The 23,741-nt window shown below is 38.7% G+C and overlaps 1 protein-coding gene across 2 annotated transcripts in view; it reads right to left on the reverse strand.

The window, feature by feature from the left end:
- VEPH1 (ventricular zone expressed PH domain containing 1) overlaps positions 1–23,741 on the reverse strand; it is a 205,951-nt gene that overhangs the window by 52,521 nt on the left and 129,689 nt on the right. For both annotated transcript variants that reach the window (XM_031957564.1, XM_003766195.2), the window contains exons 10-11: positions 8,353–8,492; positions 298–432 (exon numbers count right to left, since the gene is read on the reverse strand). In XM_031957564.1, coding sequence (XP_031813424.1) covers positions 298–432; positions 8,353–8,492 — 275 coding nt within the window. The remainder of the gene's footprint in view (positions 1–297; positions 433–8,352; positions 8,493–23,741) is intronic.

Genomic DNA, 23,741 nt, shown 5'->3' on the forward strand with positions numbered 1-23,741 from the left:
GTTCAAATCTGGCCTTAGATACTAGTGTGACTCTGGACAAGCCATCGAACTCTGCTTCAGTTTTTTCATCTGTAAAGTGAAATATAGAAGGAAATGGCAAAGTACTCTAGTATTTTTATCAAGAAAACCCCAAATGAGATCATGAGGAGTGGGATAATTTAAAATGTCTGATGTGCAACAAAAATGTCAGGTATTGTTTTTGATTCTACATATATAAAATAAAGGAAAACACAGAAACAAAACCTCTTACAACAAAATATTTACAACTTAAAAGATCATTTCTGGGAACATGCTTACCTTCTTATGGGGAAATGGAGACTGTATCATCGCGGTTTCAAAACTGTGGGTTCCTTTTATCTGGGCCTTTTCCCACAAGGATCTGAGAGCTTGCACCGACAGGCTTTGTGTGGACAGCGGCTCCAGAAATGAGCCCTGAAGAGAAAATTCATGAGAAAAAATGGAGCACATTTCCCCAAGGTCACAATAATGACATTCAATGGGCTCTCAGCCTTAGAAAGACTTTGAGTTTAAATGTGAATTAAATGAAATAAGGACATCAATAGCAGGGCAAGTCTAGTTTACATTTGGTGAGGCTTTTTTTATTTTTCAAACTGAGAAAATAATATGAAAACCATTTAAAAGAATTTTCAGTGCAATTAAGAGAAATCCTTATCAATATTCCTAATCTTGGTCATGCGTTTTTCACTCAACTCATTTCCTAAGAATACGTCTTGTGAAGAATTAATGTCATGCTGTGGCTCTCTTCAACAATGAGATGACAATAATCAGTTCCCATTGTTCAGTAATGAAGAGAACCAGCTACACCTAGTGAAAGAACTCTGGGAAATGAGTGTGGACCACAACATAGCATTTCCACTCCTTCTGTTATTGTCTGCTTCCATTTTTGTTTTCCTTCTCAGGTTATTTTTCCCTTATTTCTAAATTCGATTTTTCTTGTGTAGCAAGATTAACTGCATAAATAGGTGTACATATATTGTACTTAACATATACTTTAACATATAGGACTACCTGCCATCTAGGGGAGGGGGGTGGGGGGAAGGAGGGGAAAAGTTGGAACAAAAGGTTTTGCAAGAGTCAATGCTGAAAAATTACCCATGCATATATCTTGTATAATAAAAAAAAAAGGAAAAAAAAAGAATTAATGTCATGCTAGATTAAAGCTCCTTAAACTGTGGGTTGTGTAACTGAATGTGGGTTGTTGTTTTTTTTTTTTTTTGCAAAATTATGATTTATTATTAGTAAATGTTTGACTTATTTTATATACCTATATACCCAGGTCCCATAAACATTTCTCAGACAAAAAAAGGCCACAAGTGGAAAAAGTTTAAGAAGCCCTGAGATAGTTTCCAAATAGGAGATTCTATGAGTTGAAAAGTGATAAAGTATCAATCTTTGTGATGACCGTGTATTTTAAAATCAGCCTGAGTCAGGAATTCAGGTTAAGGGAAAATTTTCAATCTTTATTCTCAGTAGAGGTGAAGAAGGATCGGAGGTAAAGGGGGATCGGAGGTAAAGGGAGATTAGCAATGTCAGCAGCTGCATCAAGAAGCCAGCCAGACCAGAAGCCAGGAGACCAGAAGCCAGCCAACAGTCCCTCTCCGCCTCTCTTCCTGCCCCTCTGCCTCCACCCACCAAAATTGTCATTTCCTATACAACACATCAGGACTTGCACAGAGAGTGGGTGGGGGCCATTCTTTCTCCAAGCATACATATTAATAGAGTATGGTCCAATTACTATTTAGCCTCACTAGGATCTCAGTGCATCAACTCAAGCCTCAGCCCATTACAAATCTTATGTTTCTATGTTAATAAATTTTGAATAGATAAATTAAAAAAAGAATTAATGTCATATAAAGAATATTTCTACTTATTTCTTCAAAAACATAACAATCAAGAGAAAACTAAAAGATACAATGAAAGGAGTTTTAATAAGCCTCATGAAGAGTATGATCATAACTAAACACATCAGGTTAAATAAATAACAGTTCGTACATAGAAATTGGAACAGAAAAACTATGTCTTTGAATCATATACTTCTGGAAAGTGTAAGGGGATCTATGAGCTGAAAGGGACCTTCCTTCATTTTACAGATGAGGAAATTGAGGCCCACAGAAGTTAAATGACTTGGGCGAGGATTTACCAGAATGGTTAAATGAGGCAGCAAGGTAACCCCAGAGGATAGAGTGCAAAACTTAGTATCAGGAAGATCTGAGCTAAAAGCCAGGCCTTCACACACACACCTGTGTGATGTTGGGCAAGTCAGTTTACCTCATTTTGCCTCAATTTCTTCAACTGTAAAATGGGGATAATAAAAGTACCTCCCTCCCAAGGTTGTTGTGAAGCTCAAAGGAGATGCTGCTATAAAAAGTGCCCAACACATAGTAGGTGCTATATATATGCTAATTCTCTGCTCTCTCTTCCCCCCACCATTCCCTACCTCGTTTGTCCCAGATCATATACATAATAAATGGCAGAGCTGGGATTTGAACCCACATCCTTGCACTCCAAAATCAGGATTTTTCCCAATGTGCCATTCTGGATCTGCAGATGCTTCTGCGTGATAAGTGGAGATGGGACCCTCAAATGAATGAGGGTATGGTGCATGGGTAGAGCACCAGGCCTGGACTGAGGAAGATTCCTGGGTTCAAATCTAACCTCTTTAGACACTTGCCCTGGTCAAGTCACTGAATTCTGCTTTAGTTTCCTCACTTGTAAAATAGAGAAGTAAAATAGATCATAAAATAAAATTATAAAATAGAATGCTGGAGAAGGAAATAGCAAACCTCATCAGTATTTTTGCCCACAGAACCCTAAATGGGGTCACAAGAGAAAGGCACAACTAAACAACAGACAAGTAAACTGTGTCGCTCATGCTGACGTGCCATTCAATCAACAAAGTTCCATCAAGTAAGTGCTTAGCAATTGAAGGGGTGATAAAAATGAACAGAGTTTGCCTTTAAGGTGCTTACCATCTAGTATGATCCTGTTTTGTTCCTAGTCACAAATTTTGCTTCTTTTCATTCCATACTCCAAATAATTCAGTATATCAATAAGCTCATTTGCACTGAAACAGCCTTCAAAGTTTGCAGACCCTTGATACCTGACCATACCGTGCTGATGTAAATCTGATAGCCCATATGACACAGACTTCCGCTAAGTTTCTTAATATTCTCTATCCAGATATTACTGTTCTGTAAGAAATGACCAACAGGATAATTTCAGAAAGGCCTGGAGAGACTTACACGAACTGATGCTGAGTGAAATGAGCAGGACCAGGAGATCATTATATACTTCAACAACAATACTAGATGATGACCAGTTCTGATGGATCAGGCCATCCTCAGCAACGAGATCAACCAAATCATTTCTAATGGAGCAGTAATGAACTGAACTAGCTATGCCCAGAAAAATAACTCTGGGAGATGACTAAAAACCATTACATTAAATTCCCAATCCCTATATTTATGCACACATGCATTTTTGATTTCCTTCACAAGCTAATTGTACAATAATTCAGAGTCTGATTCTTTTTGTACAGCAAAATAATGTTTTGGTCATGTATACTTATTGTGTATCTAAGTTATATTTTAATATATTTAACATCTACTGGTCATCCTGCCATCTAGGGGAGGGGGTGGGGGGGGTAAGAGGTGAAAAATTGGAACAAGAGGTTTGGCAATTGTTAATGCTGTAAAGATACCCATGTATATATCCTGTAAATAAAAGGCTATTAAATAAAAAAAATTATTTTATTTTTAATTTATAGAATAAAAAAAGTTTGCAATAAAAGATTATTGCTCTTGAACTAAAAAAAAAAAAAAAAAAAAAAAAAAATTCTCTATCCAGGTGAAAACTGCCTCCCTGTCGCCCCTCATCCTTGTAATATGACCAACCCAGCTGCTTTGAGATCATTCTTTTTATTAAATGCTATAATAACACTAGAGCAACTACATGGGGCAGGAGATAGAGTGCCATGAACCAGAGAAGGAAATGGCAAAGTACTCTATTATCTCTGCCAAAAAAATACCCTAAATGGGCTCATAAAGAGTGGGACTAAAATGATTGAACAGCACAACAGAAACTTAGTAAGCCATGCCCTTAAGATGCTCCTCTTATACTGGCTTGCGTTGTTATTGTGGCGTCAGAAGCCCGGCTCCTCCTTTTGTCTCTAGCACGAAGACAGGGTGAATTTTACTCTCTGAGATGGCTTTCTTCAGCTGTAAAATGTGGGGCTCCAATGAAGGACTTCTAAGGGGCTTCACATTTTGGGGGTTCTGTGGATCTCATTTTGCCAAAAAGATTACAGTAGGCTCCCCAAAACCATGGACATATTTGATACTTGAAGAAGCCAGATGGCACAATGACAGAGGCCTGGACAAGAATCAGGAAAATGGGTTCAATTCCTCCTCAGACATTTATTAGATGTGTCACTGTGGGCAAATCACTTGAGCTCTCTCAGCTTTAACTTTTCTCATTTGCAATACGGGAACATCAATAAGATAATGTCTCTACAGCACCTTAGAACTTTAAAATACTATAGAAATGTTTGCTCTTCTTGTTATTTCAAAGTATATACAAAAATATACTTGCCCTCAGAGACAGGGACATCATAAAGACTTAAACAAATGGTTGATTGATTGAGAAATTAAATGACTTATCAACTTGTCACTTATAAAATGATTTTCACAAGCCTTAAAAAAACCTATTATAAATGTAAATTTGCTAAAAATTAAAGCAAAGTGTAATGACTGAGTTAATGTGTATTTTCTGCTATAGATTTTGCTTTGATGAATGAAATATAATTATAAAATCATGAGATTGATGAGAAGGGTGTGGTCTTGGAATTCACTCAGTTTGTGTTCTTGTTTTTTATATCAAAAGATGGGGGCAAATTTGCTTGGCAGTTGGTGGGTCATTCAGGGCATCTGTGACTATAATATTACAATATTTCTACTTTTTTCTCCACCATGAATCAATAACTAATTTTAATAAAGCATCAATATTGACTTATTAGTGCATCACCAAAGACAGCACCATTCTTCTCCTTTTGCAATGGCAAATGGGAGTGAGTCTCTAAGATCCTTGGCCCCACTAGAGTGAAACTCAAATCAAAAAAGTGGAACCATGGTTAAGACAAACTTGAATTTGAAACTTGTGATGAATGAAGATATTAGATGGATGTAGATTTTGTCATCGGTGTTGTGCATTAGTATAGAAAAAACTAAAGTCTCATATAATTCTTTTCAATAGGCCATTTTGAAATACCAGTTACATGCATGACAACACAAAGAGAAGGATTTGACTGTGGAGTGCAATGAACAATTTGTTGATCGTCCAACCCTGGAGGGTATATGCACATTTGAACAAATCAGTGGTGTGGAGACTCAAGGGAAAAAGGCTTGGACCAACTCTAAGAGGTTATTAAAGAATAGGGATTAAGAAATCAAAGCTCTGGTTTTTATTTCCATCAGAAACAGAGCTCATTAGGAAGATGAGGAAGGACCAAAAGTGAGAGAAGCAGAAGAATTTACAATGAAATAAAAAGAGTAGAAAAGGAGTCTCTGTTGTTGCTTTCTATTATCTGGTCTCAAAGAACAAAACAAAACCACAGACCATCAATTAAACATTGCTAGGAGGAATCAAAATGGATTTTTCTTGGTTTATTTTTGGAAAATTGACAAATAAGCAGAATAAAGAAGGGATGGAGCAAAAAAAAAAAAAGGGGGCATTAAGTTAAAAAACTACCCCAAGTTAAACAGAAGAATAATCTTGATTGTTACTGTAAGGCAAGGTGTAGAAATCAATGGTTGTATTTTCCCCTGAGATTTTTGTTTGGTGTAAACTTAACCTGAGAGGAAGTATGGTATAAAAGGATGGTCTTAGATCCAGAAAGATCTGGATCCAAGTTCTGCCGAGGTGACATAGACAAGTCACTTAAGCATTCTTTCAGTTCACGTCAGAACTTTCTAAAGCTAAGTTACAGAGGAATGGCTGATCTTTATCAGAGGATGGAATAATAATGCTGGGAGTTTTCTTTGCCAATGAAATCATGTTTTTTCAGACCAAAGAACCTTTACCTATCACTCTGATGTGAGTTGTTCTTATAATGTCATTCTATGTACTTGATTAAATGCTATATGAACAAAATGTGCCATCCTTCTATAGTCTGTTATTGCACTTTCACCTTAAAACTATAATGCAGAAACTGAGGATTTGGTCCCATCATTGAAAATTAATTTAGTATTTTATTTTATCAATTTAGACATAATCTCAGTAAAAGTTAAGAAAATACCTTATTTTACAATGGTACAATTTCTAGACTTGCATTCTTATTTTTTTCTGAAGGTTCTTTTTTATAATTCAGATTCAGCATGTCATTTACCTATTCATTCATTTAACAAATGGTTGAAATTGCACCTAGAGAGAGAACTGTGGGAATTGAATGTAGATCACAAATAGTATTTTCACTCTTTTTTGTTGTTTGCTTGCATTTTGTTTTCTTTCTCATTTTTTCCCCTTTTGATCTGATTTTTCTTGTGCAGCAAGATAATTGAATAAATATCTATAGATATATTGGATTTAACATTAAAAAAAAACATTTAATATATATTGGATTACCTGTATTGGAAACTTCTTTGGGACATGATAGAGTTATAAATTTATAAATTGAGTTATAAATTTATAAATATATAACCAAGAACCAGAAATGCATGACTTAGTAAAATGCAGCATCTCTCTCTCTCTCTCTGTCTCTTTGTCTCTTTCTCTCCCTCCCTCCTTTCCTTCCTCCCTGCCTCCCTCCTTCTCTCTCTCTCTCTCTCTCTCTCTCTCTCTCTCACACTCTCTTTCTGTCTCTGTCTCTCTCTCTGTCTTTATCTCCATCTCTATTTCTGTCTTTCTGTTTCTCTTTCTTTCCCTCTTGCTTACTCTCCGTGCATATGTATGATATATTTATATGTATTATATATATTCATACATATAACAAAATGAAAACTCAAAAGGAAGCAAAAACATTACTACAGGAGGAAAACTTGGTCTAACTGTATTCTGTTGTTTGCCCCACTGCCAAGTTCCCTCCCACTAGGTGCAGATGGATACTGATCCTGAGATTACCACCTCTAATGGAGAAATACAAGAACTTTTCTCTCTCCTCTTCTGACTCAGTTTCCCAGTTCTGTTTCTTTGTTTCCCATCTGATTACTCCTGAGTCTGGCTATGAGGTAGAATTGCTCCTGCATGATTGGTTAGTCAAGCAGAGCTAAGGGTGCTTTATCCTCACAGCATGTATGTGCTCTCAGGCTGGAGCCTGAAAGACTTACTTCGAACCCTTGACCAACTCTACTCTTATTGGGGTCTGCCTTCCTTGTTACTGTTTCCCAAGATCCTCTGGGGCTTGCACAGTCCCTGCTCAAATAATATAGGTCTTTCTATATGCCATGAACTGAGCGTAAATATGATCCCTCCTTTCTATGTTGTCTCCCTTAATTATAATGCAAATTCCCGGAGACCAAGGAGTGCTTTGATTTTCTATTTGTATCTTCGGTATTTAGCATGGTGCAAGGCACATAATAAGCTATTAAGAAGCATTTTTCTATTGCAAATTATTTTCTCCTTCCCTCCTTCATTCTCTAATGTTAAACCAAAGAAATTAGTATTTAAAAGATGAGAGAAGATGGGGAAGTATTGAGGTGACTCGTTGGAATTAACCAAGAGACTTTTGTGTAGGTGTTGCTCAAAATTGTGGAAGACCCTCTTTTAAGGGATCATTTTAAAGAACACTTTGTTGAAACTAATGCCCATATTTATAGGGATACATATGTACATGTGCACAAATATGTATATATACATTTGTATATGTGTACGTTTCTAAATATACCCAAACATATGCACGTAAGGCTGTTGCTTTGCATACAGTAAATGCTTAATAAAGGCCTTTTCATTCACTGACTCATTTATCCTTTTATTCATATAAAGTAGTCAATGAACTTGTTGATTGGTGTTTCCCCCATGACTTTTTAAATTGTCAGCATGTTGCTAGGCTCTTGGGGTCACCAATTATAACTTTAGAGCTGGGGGAGCCCTTAGAGTTATTAGATCCAATTCTTTCATTTTGTAGATGAGCCAACTGAGGTCCAAAGTGGTTAGTGACTGGCTCAGGGTTTTATGGCTAATACATGTCTGAGGCAAAACTCAAACTGGGGTCTTCCGGCCTCCAAGCCCCACCCCCTCCCCGCTGTGCCAGCCAGCGGCCTCCTTTCTGCTTCCTCCCCTCCCCCCCAACCTCATGGCTCATTAAGGGGCTGCCTTTCACGTGCATGGCACACACCTCACCTGCTGAAACAGAAACATGATATGAATCCAGAGCTGAGGCTGGCGGCTGACGAGGGTAAAGCTGGACTTACTGTATAGGCAGTAATGACCCTTCAAGGTGCAGCTGAAGGACAACTTGGCCACATAACTTCCCACTGCATCTGGAAACAAAGACACAAAGAGTTACAGAGGAGCCTCCACCTCCCACCTCCAGCAGGATGGCCTCGCTCCTTTCACAGCAAAAGCGGCTCCCCAGGAGCTAACTCTGAGGCAAATCATGGGGCAGACTACAGGCTCTCAGTGCTGGTGCTGCCTCAGCAACCATGGCGTCCAAATGAAAGACACCTTTTTTTTGTGGAAGGAAATTAAGGTGGAAAGCACCAGTGGCTTGTCGAAGGTTGAACAAAAAATGACTGGCTGAGCTTATGTGTTGTCATTTGGTTTTAAGCGTAGCTGATTTAAAGTTTCTAAAGGAAAGAAAGAATGAAAAAATAAAAGGAAGAAGGAAAAAATAAGAAAAGGAAGGAAGAACGGAAGGCAGGGGGAAGGAAAAAAGGAAGGAAGGAAAGGAAGAAGGAAGGAAGGGGAAGAAAGGAAGAAAAGAAAGAGGAGAAAAAAGAAAGAAGGGGAAGGAAGGGAGGGAGGGAGAAAAGAAAGAAAAGGAAAGAAAAAAGGAAGAAAAAGAGGCTAATTTACATTGTCCATTAGGTTTTGTAATTGACAGAAGGACTACAAGTCTTCCTGATGTCTTAAAGGAAAAACTTCCTGATCATTATAATTGTCAATGCCACAAACATTTACTAAGTGTCTACTTTGTAGAACGCATATAGACAAAACCAAAGAGGGGGTGAAGATACAACCTAATTCAATCATCAATCACATGTGTTTATTTGCACCTACTATGTGCCAGGCACTTAGCTAGATAATATAAAAATATAAATCTTTATGCTCGAGGAATTTATATTCTATTGAGGTAGTAGATGGCATTCATAGTTATATAGTACGTTGCAGTTTACAAAAGACTTTACCTGTGTGCTTCCTCTTTTGAGCCACTCTCTAACTTGCAGTTGCATTTAAACGTTGGATTTATGCCCATTTTGGGTCAACACTCCTAACACAACCCTTAAGACATCCCTTCCAATGTGTTTCCCATTAACAATCAGCCAGTGGGCCTCATTAACTCTTAGCAAAGGCATTTACTCAGATGTCATAATAAAAACAGTGGCCAACCAATACTTCCTTCCCCCCCAACCAAGGTACACTGTCCTGCAAATACAGATAGCTCCAATGGACAGAATGGGCACAGACTGCAGCACAAAGGCAACGAGGGAGTTTATGTGGCCACTGTTCCTACTGATATCACCACCCAAATTAGTAGGTGTGCAGTGCTTTAAAATTTGCCAAGTCTTTTTTTCATGAATCCTCCCACATCTCCCCTGGGGTGCAGTGTCTCTGCAGAGCAGGGTGCTTAGCTGGGATCTCCACAGCCTCACTCAAATCCAACTCAGGCCCTTATGTCCTTATGATGTCCTTGGTCATCTTCAAGAATGAAAGATGGACACCAATGTTCCTGTTCACCAATTTATCTACATTTTGGGAGTTAGGAATACTTAGTTTGTATCCTTAAAGTAATCTACCTCTGTAAGTTCCTTGAAGTCAGTGAACCCTTCCTGTTTCCCCATTTCCAGGGAATTCTATTCAAATATGCTTTGCTCAAGACAGTCAGGAGAGTCGGCCAAATAAAATAAACACAACCAATATTCATTTGGGAAGAACCTGGAAGGAAAACCTGAACCAATATCTTCCTAACAATGAGTCTCCTTTTACATGACTAATGTGGTACATTAACTTGACGGCACATGTGTAACCTATATCAGATTGCTTGTTGTCTTGGGGAGAAAGAAGTCAAAGGAGGAATGGAGAAAAATCTGGACTCAAAATCTTATAGAGATTAATGTTGAAAATTATCTTTATGTGCAATTGGGAAAAATACTATTAAATAAAATAAAAAATGAACCATAAAATGATACCCTGAAGCCAGGATGTCAGGCTGAGAATTATGAACATAAGCCAACTTGTTCTGTCTTATAAGAAATCAATCATATACATATTTGACCATGGCCCCATTCTTTCAATATTCTGTATACTAATATACAGAAGATACTGATTAATAAGGAAACCTTTGTTTCTCTCTTTCTGTAAGAGATATCATTCATAACCTCCATTCCATTCTACAGAACTTCGGGGTTAAAGTAACCTGTCATTACCACTGGGAAACATGGGGGCTAACATTGCTACTCTCTACGCTAATGGCATTTTTCTCTTGGACCTTTTTCCCTATAGACCACAGGCTTGGAAACATGAACCTTTAGAATCAAGAAGTACCAAATGAACAAAAGTCATTATTTATTCTGATGCCAGAATTGAGTACACATGGTTTAGGATGCTTGTGTTTGCAAAGCACATTCATATGTAACACCACTTCTGAGTTACTCTCTTAGCTTGCACTCACTCTCTTAGATTGGGTCCCCAGGGAGTAGTTCCTTCCTTCCTTAGGTTCTACGAGTGGGTAACTACTCATGGTTCAATGGTCTATTCTGTAGGATTAGGGTTCAACTATAGCTGATAGGCCCTTACCTTTGTACTTTAGATTAATCTAAACAATCACTCAAAGGAAATTACTCTTACCATGTTTTTATTAGCATTTACTAAGATTTGAGTGGCTACAAAATATTCTCCTTTTCCCATAAACTCAAAAAACTGTCTCACAAATATACACCATGTCCATGGGAAGAGCAGATAGTAAGTTGGAAAACAGAAATAACGAGGCAATACACATAAGCATCACATATAGCCAGAGTGATGATGTACAACTCCTGGTTATGTGGGGTTTAGCTATATTTTTTCTCTTTGCATATATATTCTCTTAACTATATATTTTCTCTTCCTCACATAGGTCCCCTGACAAGCAATGTCTTTGCTGGGCAGGTTGCTGAGTTAGGTTTCCACGGTCTCTCTTCTCCACAGCTCAATTTTCTTTCTTTTTTTTTTTTATTATTATTATAGTAATTTTTTATTAACAGAATCCATGCCTGGGTAATTTTTTTTACAACATTATCCCTTGCACTCACTTCTGTTCCAATTTTTCCCTCCCACCCTCCACCCCCTCCCCTAGATGGCAAGCAGTCCTATATATGTTAAATATGTCCTAGTATATCCTAGATACAATGTATGTGTGCAGATCCAAACAGTTTTCTTGTTGCATAGGGAGAATTGGATTCAGAAGGTAAAAATAACCCGGGAAGAAAAACAAAAATGCAAACAGTTTACATTCATTTCCCAGTGTTTCTTTGGGTGTAGCTGCTTCTGTCCATCATTGATCAATTGAAATTAGGTCTCTTTGTCAAAGGAATCCACTTCCATCAGAATACATCTTCATACAGTATCGTTGTTGACGTATATAATGATCTCCTGGTCCTGCTCATTTCACTCAGCATCAGTTCATGTAATTCTCTCCAAGCCTCTCTGTATTCATCCTGCTGGTCATTTGTGTGTGTGTATGTATATATATATAATATTCCATAACATTCATATACCACAATTTACTCAACCATTCTCCAATTGATGGGCATCCACTCAGTTTCCAGCTTCTGGCCATTACAAACAGGGCTGCCACAAACATTTTGGCACATACTGGTCCCTTTCCCTTCTTTAGTATCTCCTTGGGGTATAAGCCCAGTAGAAACACTGCTCCACAGCTCAATTTTCAAATGCCAAGGTTAGCTCTCTTTTGAGTCCACAGCGGTCTCTCTTTGCTGCTTGGGTTTCTTGTCCAGAGATTTCCTTATAGACACAAATGACTACCCTTCTTTATCCATATCTGTTCGGAGGGTATGTCTCTGCTTCCTCAATTATGTCTTGATCTTTCCAGAACCAATGAACCATCAAGAAGCTGGGAGATTTCTCCCTCTGGGCAAATCACTACTACTTTATGGCCAGGACAGAAAAAGAGAAAAATCCTTTCCTTCTCTTCCTCTAGGGTTCTCACTCTACAATTGTTCTGAGACTGGCTGAGCTACCAATTCACCAACTAATTGGATCCTGTCTTGGAACTGACAAATTCTGCCCAGGGCTTAGTTATTTAACACCCATAAAAGCATGTTCAATGTTTACTTATTCAATATCAAAGTCTTACGTGGCATAGTTTACAAATAATCAAGAAATTATCTTTCTCCCACAAGAACAGGAGCCTACTATAGCTTATAAGTCTGAGGGTCACATTCATGTCCCCATTGAATGAAGACGTGAATATTAAGTTCTTGCTATATACCATGCACTTAGAATACAAATAGGAAAAAAAAAGATAGTTTAGAGGAAATCAACACATACATTTAGAAATGGTAATAAGGGTAAGGTGTTTTGATGAGGGAAATCAGAGATATGAGAAGTCCATCATGGAGTAATTGATTATGGGGACCTTTCCTGGAAAGGTAATGTTGATTTGATTATCATTTCCAGAGGCAGTAATGAAAGAGTACACAAGGATGGCAAAAGAGGCAACAAAATATAATAGACAAAATCATGAAATAGGGAATTCAAGAGCTTAGGCTCTCAACTCAGCTCTTCCACTGACTAGCTACAGGATTCAGAGTGTCAATTAACAAGTTTGTTTTTTTCCTGTAAAATGAGGTAGAACAAATTATCTCCAAGATTTCATTAAAGTAAAAAAAAAATTATGATAAGATGAGACTTGTTTCCATGGAGATGTACTTAGAGATGGCTCAGAAAACTTGGCTTAAAGTTCTGCTTGGCAATATTGGTTGTGTTAGCTCTCAGTGCTGTTCTAAGTCTCTAAAGCATAGATAGAACAGTTATGGATCTGCATTGTCAAAACACTGCAATTTATTATATTAATACAATTATAGGTCTGAATCCCAAAATTAAAAAGCTGGAGTTTTCACTCAACTTCTTAATGCTTAACTTCAACCCCCAGAAGAAGACAAATGTTCTAAGAATATTGTATAGTTTTTTGAAGACGACATTTATGACTGACATTTAGAATAAAGCTTTATTTTATTTCATTCATAAAAGTGATCATCAACTAAATGTCTAGAGTTACGTTTTATCCCTTTACTTATCTAATTTAAATTTGCTCAATTAAATGATACAATTATTTATCTGTTCCTTGGCTGCATTTTGAATTCCATTCTTTAAATGACATCAAAAGATAATTAAAAGTATTGGCTTAAAGATTTGGGATATTTTCACTCAGTTAAGCACCATTCTATGGTACAGCCCACCAGGGCCATACCAGTTTGGATGATCTCTTTCTTTTTGTAGACACGATCCCTAAACCTCACCCAAGAGATGCGAGCTATATGTCTTAGAAGCAAAACGATGGAGAAGAATCCAAAGTAAATTTAGATATCAGCTAGGGAGGTGTTCTCAGGTGCTAGCATAAAAGCTGGGGAATTCCTTAAGAACCCAGAATCAAATGCATCTTTACTTATTTATTTTACACGGTAGAAACATGGTTGGTTTCTGGAAATTCTCTCTGAATCACTTTTTGATCACACCGAATCGGGAGAATCCCATATGTTATCAATAAGCATATGGCTTGAAGCAAGCTGAGATGTATCAAAAGTTAGGACCCAGCAGGAAGCCCATTCCATATGCTACCAATTACTACACACTCTTGCAAAACGAGCAGCCAGAGACAGGACAGGGAGAACTCTAGGAAATTCTATCTGACGCCACCGGGATGCGCTTTGCTTACATTTCTTCCAATGAAGGAATGAACGCTCTTGGGCTGTCTAGCAGGGGGCAACCCATCACGCAACATCCCTTGCTCTCCCTTGTTGGTATTCCCAGGATTTTTCTAGACAACCCCTTATTTGTGATGTCCTAGGAGAATGTGACAGATGATGTCCCAGTATTGATCTCATATACAAGTCGAGGAGACTTGAAGGAGACAATACAATTCTCCCAGTGCAGTCACTGACCTCCCCAAGGTTTCCAAGTTCTCTGAAGAATGGGGGTGAGACAGCTGCTAAGGGAGCTTGGTTCCCTGAAGAAATCTGCCAGGATACAAAGCCGCTTTCCCTGGAGGCAGCATGATTTAGTGGGGAGAATGTTGGACTTGCATCTGGCTCATGACTCTGGGCAAGTCACAACCTCCCTGAAACTGTTTCCTTATTTGTAGAATGAGGGCATTAGACTCTTCAGTTCCCTTCTAGTTCTATATGCAGTAGCCTATGAACTTCACCTTAATTTACCTGTTTCTTCTTCACAAATAAGATTGAATTAATGAATAAAAGACAATAATTAAGTTTTTACTTTGTGCCCAGCACTGTGCAAGTACTGGAAATAATAATTAACTATTAGATGAGAATAGCTATGGATAGTAATAACTTTCACATGGAGCTTCAATTCTAATATGGGGACACAATCAATAGAAGGGAATGGTGGCCAGGGAAGGGCATTTTGGTTTAAGAAGTTCCAGTGTAATAAGCAGAGCCTCTGGACCATTGATCATCATGCCCTTTCCAGAAGCAATGGTAGTATTATTTTGGTTACTGTTCCCTGAAAGGTAGAGATCTGGGGATGGAGAGGGAAGTATATGAGATTCTCTGGATTGTAAGCCCTGCATTGTTGCTAACCTTTGTGAATTGTGTAAACCTTGATACATTATCAGATTGTGGGATATTATTATTTCGTGATATTGTGGGTATGTCAAAATGAAAGCTATCTGGTCTGATTCATGTGGTGAACTATCACCTTTACATCTCTTTTAGGCACTTATATATTATATTATATTGACTATATTATAGATTATATTGAAAACATAAAATCAAACTGGGATAAATATAAAGTCTAACACTTGGGCTCAAACAAGCAACTTCTTCCTTTTTTTTTTTTTTTTTTTTTTTTTTGTTGAGTCAATTGGGGTTAAATGGCTTGCCAAAGGTCACACAACTAAGAAGTGTTAAGTACATTGAGGCCAAATTTGAATTCAGGTCCTCCTGATTTCAGGGCTGGTGCCCTATCCACTACACAAATTAGCTGCCCCCAACAATCAACTTCTTAAAGAAAAGATGGGGAGACTTAGCTCATCAATTCTTCATCTGAAAAAAGACATGGAGTCTTAATGGACTTTAAATTCAATGTCAGTCAATATTGTGATAATGACAGTAACAAAAGATAAAGATTAGGCACATTAAAACAGGTGTGTGTTGAGGATTGGTGAGATGATAACCCTTCCATATTCTGCATCAATCAGACATTATCTGGGACCTTGTTCAGTTCTGGGCAATGTATATTAGAAAGGTCATTTCTAAGCTGATTATTGTCCTTCGTGGATCAAAATGACACCACTATGTTAAAGTCAACTTACAGTGTATCCAAGTGTGGCTGAGCAGAGCAATATGCGCTTAGAATGCTCTGCCACAGCTTGGGTACAAAAAGTCCCCCAAAAGGTTGGTGAAGGACTTTGAATTTATGATCCAAAAGGACTGGGTAAAGGCAGTGGGGATTGTATAGTCTAAAGAAGAGAAAAATTGGGGAGGCACCAAATCTTAACTTTAGTTTTGTCATGTAAAAAAGGACTTAGAGTTATTCTAGTTGGCCCCAAAAGGCAAACGTTTGGGTAATGGCTTGATGGGAGGTAAAGCTTCCTAACAATTGCAACCGCCCAGAAGCCATCTATCTCCCAAAGGGAGCTGGGCTGCCCTTAGAAGTTTGGGCTTTCTGTCTCTGAAGGCCTTTGAGTGAAACTCCTATGTTTTATAAGACAGAGAAAATTATTTTCTGGATGCGTATTTTCCAAACAGCTTCTTTGGATCACTAACTTTGAAATTTGACGATTCTGGATTATTTTTCATTATTAGGATGTCAGATCCGTAAGAGCAAGGATTCTAGCTTAGTTTTGTGCCTGGCACATAGCAAGTGCTAAATAAGTACTTATTCATTCATTATAGGATTTATGCATCCATACATATATATACACATACATATATTATATATATATATATATATTATATATGTATATGTGCTATATCTCCCTCTTGTCTGTCAGCTCCACAATGCCAACAATGATGACATATAAACTCTACCCCTTCTCTTGGGTCTATCATGGTGCTCTGCACACAGTAGGTACTTCAAAATGCTTAGTTTTGTCAATAATGGAATGTAGTGGGCTTATATATGGAACATAGTTTGATTAATATCATTTACCCATGATCAAGGAAGCAACAGCAATTTGGAGGCAGTCTTTAGTCTTAATAAAGCTGACATTTAAATTCAGTTTTCCATATATGATCTTACTTGCTTCCCATGAAAGCTACATGAGAAGGGTGCTTGCTGCAGAAACTATGAACCCCACTTTAAAGATGAGGGAACTGAGATTCAGCCAGCTTTAATATCTGGTTGATGATCATCCAGCGAGTAAATGCTAGAGATGAGATTCAAACTCAGGTTTTTCTAGACTCTAAGTCCAGGGCTCTTCCACTATAATGATTCACCTCTCAAGGACATCAAATTTCTCTGGGTATAAAGCAGACGGGGCAGCCATTGTAGGCTGTTGACTATTATTGCATTGCTGGACATACACAAGAAGACATTCTAAATATTGATCATGGAGTGCCCTGCAGTTAGTAGAATTTCCTGGGATCAATTAAGGCAGAAGAAAATTAGAGTCATTTAATATCTATAAAACCAGAGTTTGGGGACTGAATTAATTCCATGGAAGTCTTCTTCTGATGTCTCATTATGACCTGGAGGTGACCTTGGCTTCTCAAAATTTATCTCCCCAACTGGGAACTACCAAGGCAGAATGGTTTTTATTATAGGCCCAGTGGTTCATTATATCTGTCGTTTAAGGACCTCCCTGGCTAAGTTTGAGAGTCTTACCACTGGGTTGGCCACAGGGTGACTGGTTTTGGTCCATAACACCATAGTTCATAGCACTTTTTTGGAGGGCTGAGAGTTGTGTAAGTAGAAAGGCCTTTTCTTGAAGAAATAGGGAAGTCAGATCTTTTTGGTTCTCTGGAACAACTCAGAACACTGTATAAATGTTATTCATTTGTTTCAGTTTGGATCTGACTCTTTGTGGGTTTTTTTTTTTTTTTACAAAGATAATAGGTTTGCAATTTCCTTCTCCAGCTCATTTTACAGTTAAATAAACTGAGGCAAACTGGGTTTAATGATTTGCCCAGGGTCACATAGCTAGTGTCTCAGGCTGGATTTGACTTGAGGTCTTCCTAACTCCAAACCAGGCATTCTGTCCACTCTACCACCCAATATCAATGTTTGCTATAAATGTGAACAGCTCTTTACAGTCTGTAAAGCAATTCAATTGGAAGATAGTGAGTTTGTTTTCATACATGTAGAGTTTCAGGCAATGATAAGACATGGTGGCCACGTCTAACGAGAGGTTAGATTTGTGGGACTAAAGCCCAGGACATAGGAGATTGGTGATGTAGAATCTGGGGGTCATTTGCAGATAGCTACTAGGTGAGAACACGAGTGTGAATAAGCTAACTCTCTTAGGGAGAGATTACCTCCCTACGACTGAGCCTTGTGGTCCCTTCATTTAGGGAAGTGGATAAAATGCAAAAGGGAATACAGTGAAGGAATAGAGAGTTAAGGGAATGACCAAGACAGTGTCATTTAGTTGAAACCAAGAGTTCCAAGAGAACCAAAGAGGTGAATTCTGCTAAATTCTGAAGAGGGGTCAGTCATAATGAGGTCAGGCTACTGGATTAGGTTTTCACATGTTACTGTAGTTTTAGAGGGATAAGATTCCATCTAGTAGTGGTGGTGGAAGTCAGCTTATAAAGGATGGATTAAGTTGGTGTTGAAGAAATAGACTTGTGAAGACTATTTGATTCTGAACAGGACTTGTGAAGAATCAAGCAGAGAAAAGGGAAGAAAAAGGATAACTGCACGTATTTTCATCTTTGATACAGAGTCTGAAGCTGTCATCAAGTTCTGTTAGACAGGCAAATATAGAGAAAATTCCTTTCAATTGACAGTATGTCCTTTGAGAGACTGAAAGCCAGATTGTGGAACCGTTTAACCTCAAATTCTAGCTCTAACTGGAGTGTGAAACAAAGAAATCAGGTCGTTAATCAGCAGGTCCTTATTCAGCACTCACTATGTACCAGATGCATCCTAATAATAAGAATATCATCCCTACCCAGGGCTGTAATACCTAGATTGCTGGAGTTATTTGATTAAACAATTCAACAGATACCTATGGAAAGCCTTCTATGGGCTGAGTACTGGGGGACCAAAGACAGCCAAAATCAGTGTCCCTGAATCTCAAGGTTCTAAATATGGAACCCAACATGGACATGAGCACGTAAATTTGCAAAGAAAGCATGGGGTAAAAAGCTGTTATGTAGGAAGATCATCTAAGTGGTTCTTGGAAAGAAGTCAGGGATTTAAAGATGAAGACTTGGTGAAATCTGGAAGTGAGATGGAAAATTCTTGATGGGGAATAGTTAGTTGGACCAGTTTGACTGAAACAGAGTGGGTGAAAAAGGACTTAGATGAAGTGAGTTTAGAGGGGTAGATGGGAGCCACAGAGTGAAGGGTTTTGAATGTCAGTCCCAGCATTTTGTTTTGGATCTCAGCAGCAATGGGGCAGCCAGTGAATATTTTTAATTGTAGCAGTAACACAGCAGATCTATGATTTAGAGATCTCAATCTGGCAGCTGTCTGGGGGAAGGATCAGAAGGAAAAGTCTGGAAGGGGAGATCCTTTAGGATGCTATCACAAGCGTCTAGGTGAGTCTGATTGTTCTCATGCCATCCATCAGCGCTACTCTGCATTTCATGATCCCAGAATATTCCACACAACAAAGTTCTGGAGCACAGCCAATCTCCCAGCAACGCCTGAGGTAGCCAACCGAAAAGCACTGGCTTGGACCAGAGTCTGCCCCAACAGCTGCTTCTGGGGGGGGCTGACCCATGGTCACTGGATGTGGGTGGGCTGAATCCTTTCTTTAAAGACACAATGAAGGGCAATTTCAAAAGAAGCAGCAAGCTGAATTCGTTCTGCAGGGAAGTCCCAGCTGCTAGCAGCCGGGCCGGGCTATGGTAATCAGATAACGAGTTTCCTGGAAAAGCCATCAGGCGGAATCCTGGCGGAGCCAAGTCCCACATACAGGGCCTGGATTCACCCGCTGAGGACACGCTGATGGCCGCCAGTCAACTTTTTCAGTCCCACACAGAGAAAGCTGGCAATGCCCATCCACTGTTCCTCTCTGGATATGGATCAATGTGCAAATAAGGAAGCATCTGTGTGGTTCTGTCCTGCAGGCAGCTCCCAGTGTGGAAGTCTCTTCACTGATGTAGATTGCAACCCATAAACTAAACTTTAGGAAATACTTTGAGGCACACAAAGGGGGAGGATCTTGCTCAGAGTCATAGTCACTAATTGTCAGACATGGATTTGGACACAAATCTTTCCTGACTCCCAAGTTTAATCATGCTGTCGCCATACTAAAACTCTCTCTTTGTTAGCTCAGCTCATTCTCAGGTGCTCCTTTGTAAAATGAGGGCATTGTATTTGTTGATCTGGAAGGTCTCTCTCCCTTCTAAATCTATGATTAGATAACCATTATTGTTCCTTTCAATTTTATAAAGCTCCATCTGCATCCATGAAATTTTTGAAGTAGTTTCTAATTTAAAGAGCCTTTATCCAGATGGCTGTAAAAATGATTTACAAAAGACCCATAAAGTACATATACCTTTAAAAGGACTAGCCTCCTAAAAAGGAAACTGAAATCATAGTCATGAATCACCGGGAATTACCTCATAATATTAATCTAATAGTGTTGAGTGGTGATTGATTGATTGACAGAAGTTGGGACCATTTCATTTGTTTGGGTTCCATGGCAATAAGTTGTACATTTGAGTCATGGTTTTTAGGTTAAGTGGGAAAGATGGGACGGGGCTCCCAGCTTCCGATCATTGTGGGGCCCTCTCCTAAGGCATCGGGAAGGTGCCTTAGGACCAGCACGTAGCTTGTTGGAGGATGGACATGGGAAAGGAGCAGTTTGGGCAGAGAACTAGCATTAGATGAGTTAGTATTGTCGTTGAGGGACTGAGCATTTGTTAGAATTAGATGGGTTAAGAGAATTTAAATGGGGAGGGAGAAAAGACAGAAGAGGAAGAATAAAATCTGTTGTTGAAATAGAATCTCACAGAACATCTTTGTGTAACATAAAAGCTGAGATATTGAGAAGAGAATGAGTGGGGATGGAGGGCAGCATGTGGTTACTGAGGACATAAGACATGGATGATTATGAGGGATAATAACTAGAGCCAAAACTAGCATGAGACAAGTGGGATTTTGTCCCAGGGTGCTCACATTGGAGGACAGGATAGGCATATTTCCTCCTCATAGAAACTAATGTTCCCATTGTACTTGCTGGTTCTCATCACTGCATAATCCAGTTATCTATGTTTATTACCTTCCCCTTAAAGTCCCATAGCTATGATCCTCCTCTTTCAGGCCCGTTTTCTTCTGCCCACTCTCTTGTGTAGAGTTTTTGGAGATATTCTGACCTGACACAATTGTAACCCAAGTTGTACCATTTTCTGGGATGCGTCTTCTCTCCCTCCAATTGTCTTAGTCTCAGGTAAAACATTCTGACTTACATCCCTTGGGAAAATTTTATGACTTGTGTAATGTCCATGAATCTCCATTCTTTGACCTCTTTCGCATCCCACAGAATCAGCATTTTTGTAAACACAATGCAATTCCATAAACAAAGGAGCACAGAGAAAGAAACTGTTGGCAGATGGCCCTTCAGACCGACCCGTGGATCTGGGAGTCTTCAACGTCAACATGACTGAAAATCCACTGGGTCAGAAAACCAGATGTCACCAAAAGCAAACATATTTTTTCAGATGAATTATGGCAGTTGGGATTCCTTATGGTCAGGGTCTAGATGATTTAGGTCTTGCTGGGGTGGTTAGATACCCCAGCACTCTTTTTCACTCTTAATTCAGTGCATAGTGGGGTTACAATGCATAAGTTTAATTTCATTTTAATATTAATCTACCCCAGAAAACTGAAAGTCAATAATTCCTTCACCACCTTTGCAGATTTACAGCTGGGTGAGGGTTCAGAATAAGTGGGCACAGAACTCCACGTGTTGGCTTTTTAAAATGTGGGTCCCGGGAAAAGATGAAACCGAAGGGCAGAGAGTGTTTGAGTGACCTACAAAATAGGGGCACAAGGAAGAGCACAAACTCTCAAGAGACTGGGGAAATAGGAAGGTGTCTTTCAAGGCTCAGCACAAAGCATCACCAGAAATGGTGAATTTAATTTGCACAAACACATACATCTATATCTATCTATGTATTTATCTATATATCCATGTATGTATATATGTATGTATTTATCCTGTCTGTCCGTCTATCTTGTCTATGTAGCTATGTATCTATCCTATCTGTCTATCTTGTCTGTCTGTCTGTCTATCTATCTTGTCTATGTAGCTATGTGTCTATCTGTCTGTCTATCTATCTTGTCTATATATCTATGTGTCTATCTATCCTGTCTGTCTTTTCTCTCCTTCCCTCCTTCCTCCTCCTCTTCCTCCTTCTCCTCCTCTATCCCCCCTCTCATCCATCTATACCATGCTTGCTATGTTATAGATTCTTCCCTGTGGCATTTCCTCCCAAATGGAAAACCCTCCTTTAGGATTGTTTGCTTTTTGTCTTTGAATTTCTAACACCAGGGACACTGTTTGGTACATAGGATATAATAGTAGATGATGATTAGATTACATTTATCATTTACTTAGTGCCAGGAGCTGTATTTATAAAAGCAAGGAAAACCGTCTCCCTGCTCCCGATCTACTGAGGGAAAACAATATAAAATGGGTTCTGGAAGGCAGGGGAGTTGCAAGATAAAGGTAACTTGCATGGGATGGGGAGAGGGAAATAAACTGATGCCTCCAAATGAATGAATGAAAAATAAGAAGAAAGCAAGAAAATACAGAGGAATAACAATCACAACAGGGTGTGTAAGAACTCAGGGAGCGCCATCCTCCTCTAAATGAAATCAAGTAGGTCTACATATTGCTACCTTACATAAATTCACATTTTCTTTATATATTTATTATTAATTCTTATTATTCTACAAATTCTACAAATTTATAAATTCTACAGATATGTTATCAGGGAAAGAAAGAGTCAGCGTTACTGGCTCAGAGTCTGTGAAACCTATTATATGTAACTTATATTATCCCTTGAGGTTCATATCAGTCACAGAAGAGCACACTCCATGAAATCTGCTCATTCCAACACATTAACTACTCTGCCCCAATGAGAATTGTAGAATGGCAGAGCATCGGCCTAGTTTACCCCAGTGGTGTCCAACTCAAATAGAAATGAAATCCTGTAAGGCTGTAGATTGACTTAGAATACTACAAATTAGCATTACCTATGATGTATTGCATTTTTACTTATTCTGTTAAATATTTCCCAATTATATTTTAATCTGTTCACAAGGCACTCAAGAGTTTTGCAGGCAAAGAATTTGATACTTCTGGTCAGTGAGACATGAACAATGTCTCCATACATGATATTTTCTCCTGTGGAAAGATCGAAATGCAAAATGCGTTTTCTAGAAAATGTGATTATGTCTCCTATTTTCTATTGTCTGTAGCCTCACCATATCACTGCCCTGCATCTCCCACTCCTGCTCCAGTGCCTTCCTCATCAAAGTTGTTTTTTGGATTTGTCATATTTATACACAACATTTATCAACTGATCAGTCATCAAACATTTCAACTACTAGGCGCCAGACCCTTAAATGCTGAAAATACAAGTAGGAAAAAAAATGAAGCAATCTCTCCTCAGAAGGAGCTTGCCATGTAATAGGAAAGTCAAGAAATATCTATCTTTCCATCTACCTATATAGAGAATAAATATAAACAAATGAGAAAATATACAAATGGGTTAAATACAAGAAGAGGGGAAAGTGGACTAGAAGTTGGGGCAGACTTGAGGAAAGAGATCATGGAGAAGGAAATGGGAGTTGAGCTTCATCTAGTTGGAAGATAGGAATTCTATGAGGTGGGTGTGAGGAGGAAATATATCTGGTATGGCGAATGGCAGGTACAAAGGGACACAGATGGGAGATCTGGTGTCATTTAAACAACAGAGAAAAGACCAGAGAATGTGAGGAGGGAGATGTATATTGACACTGGAAAGATAGGTTGGGATCAAGTTGTTAAGGGCTTTAAATATCAGGCAGGAATTATAGTGGGAAGAGAGTTGATTGAATAGGAGAATAACATGGTCAGGTCTGGGCAGAAGGAAAGTCACTTTGGCAGCTTGGGGAAGATGAAACAGATTGAGGAGAGATGAGAGAGAGCTAGCAAACTGGGCTCA

Source organism: Sarcophilus harrisii, chromosome 3, assembly GCF_902635505.1.
Source record: "Sarcophilus harrisii chromosome 3, mSarHar1.11, whole genome shotgun sequence".
NCBI classification, from domain to species: domain Eukaryota; kingdom Metazoa; phylum Chordata; class Mammalia; order Dasyuromorphia; family Dasyuridae; genus Sarcophilus; species Sarcophilus harrisii.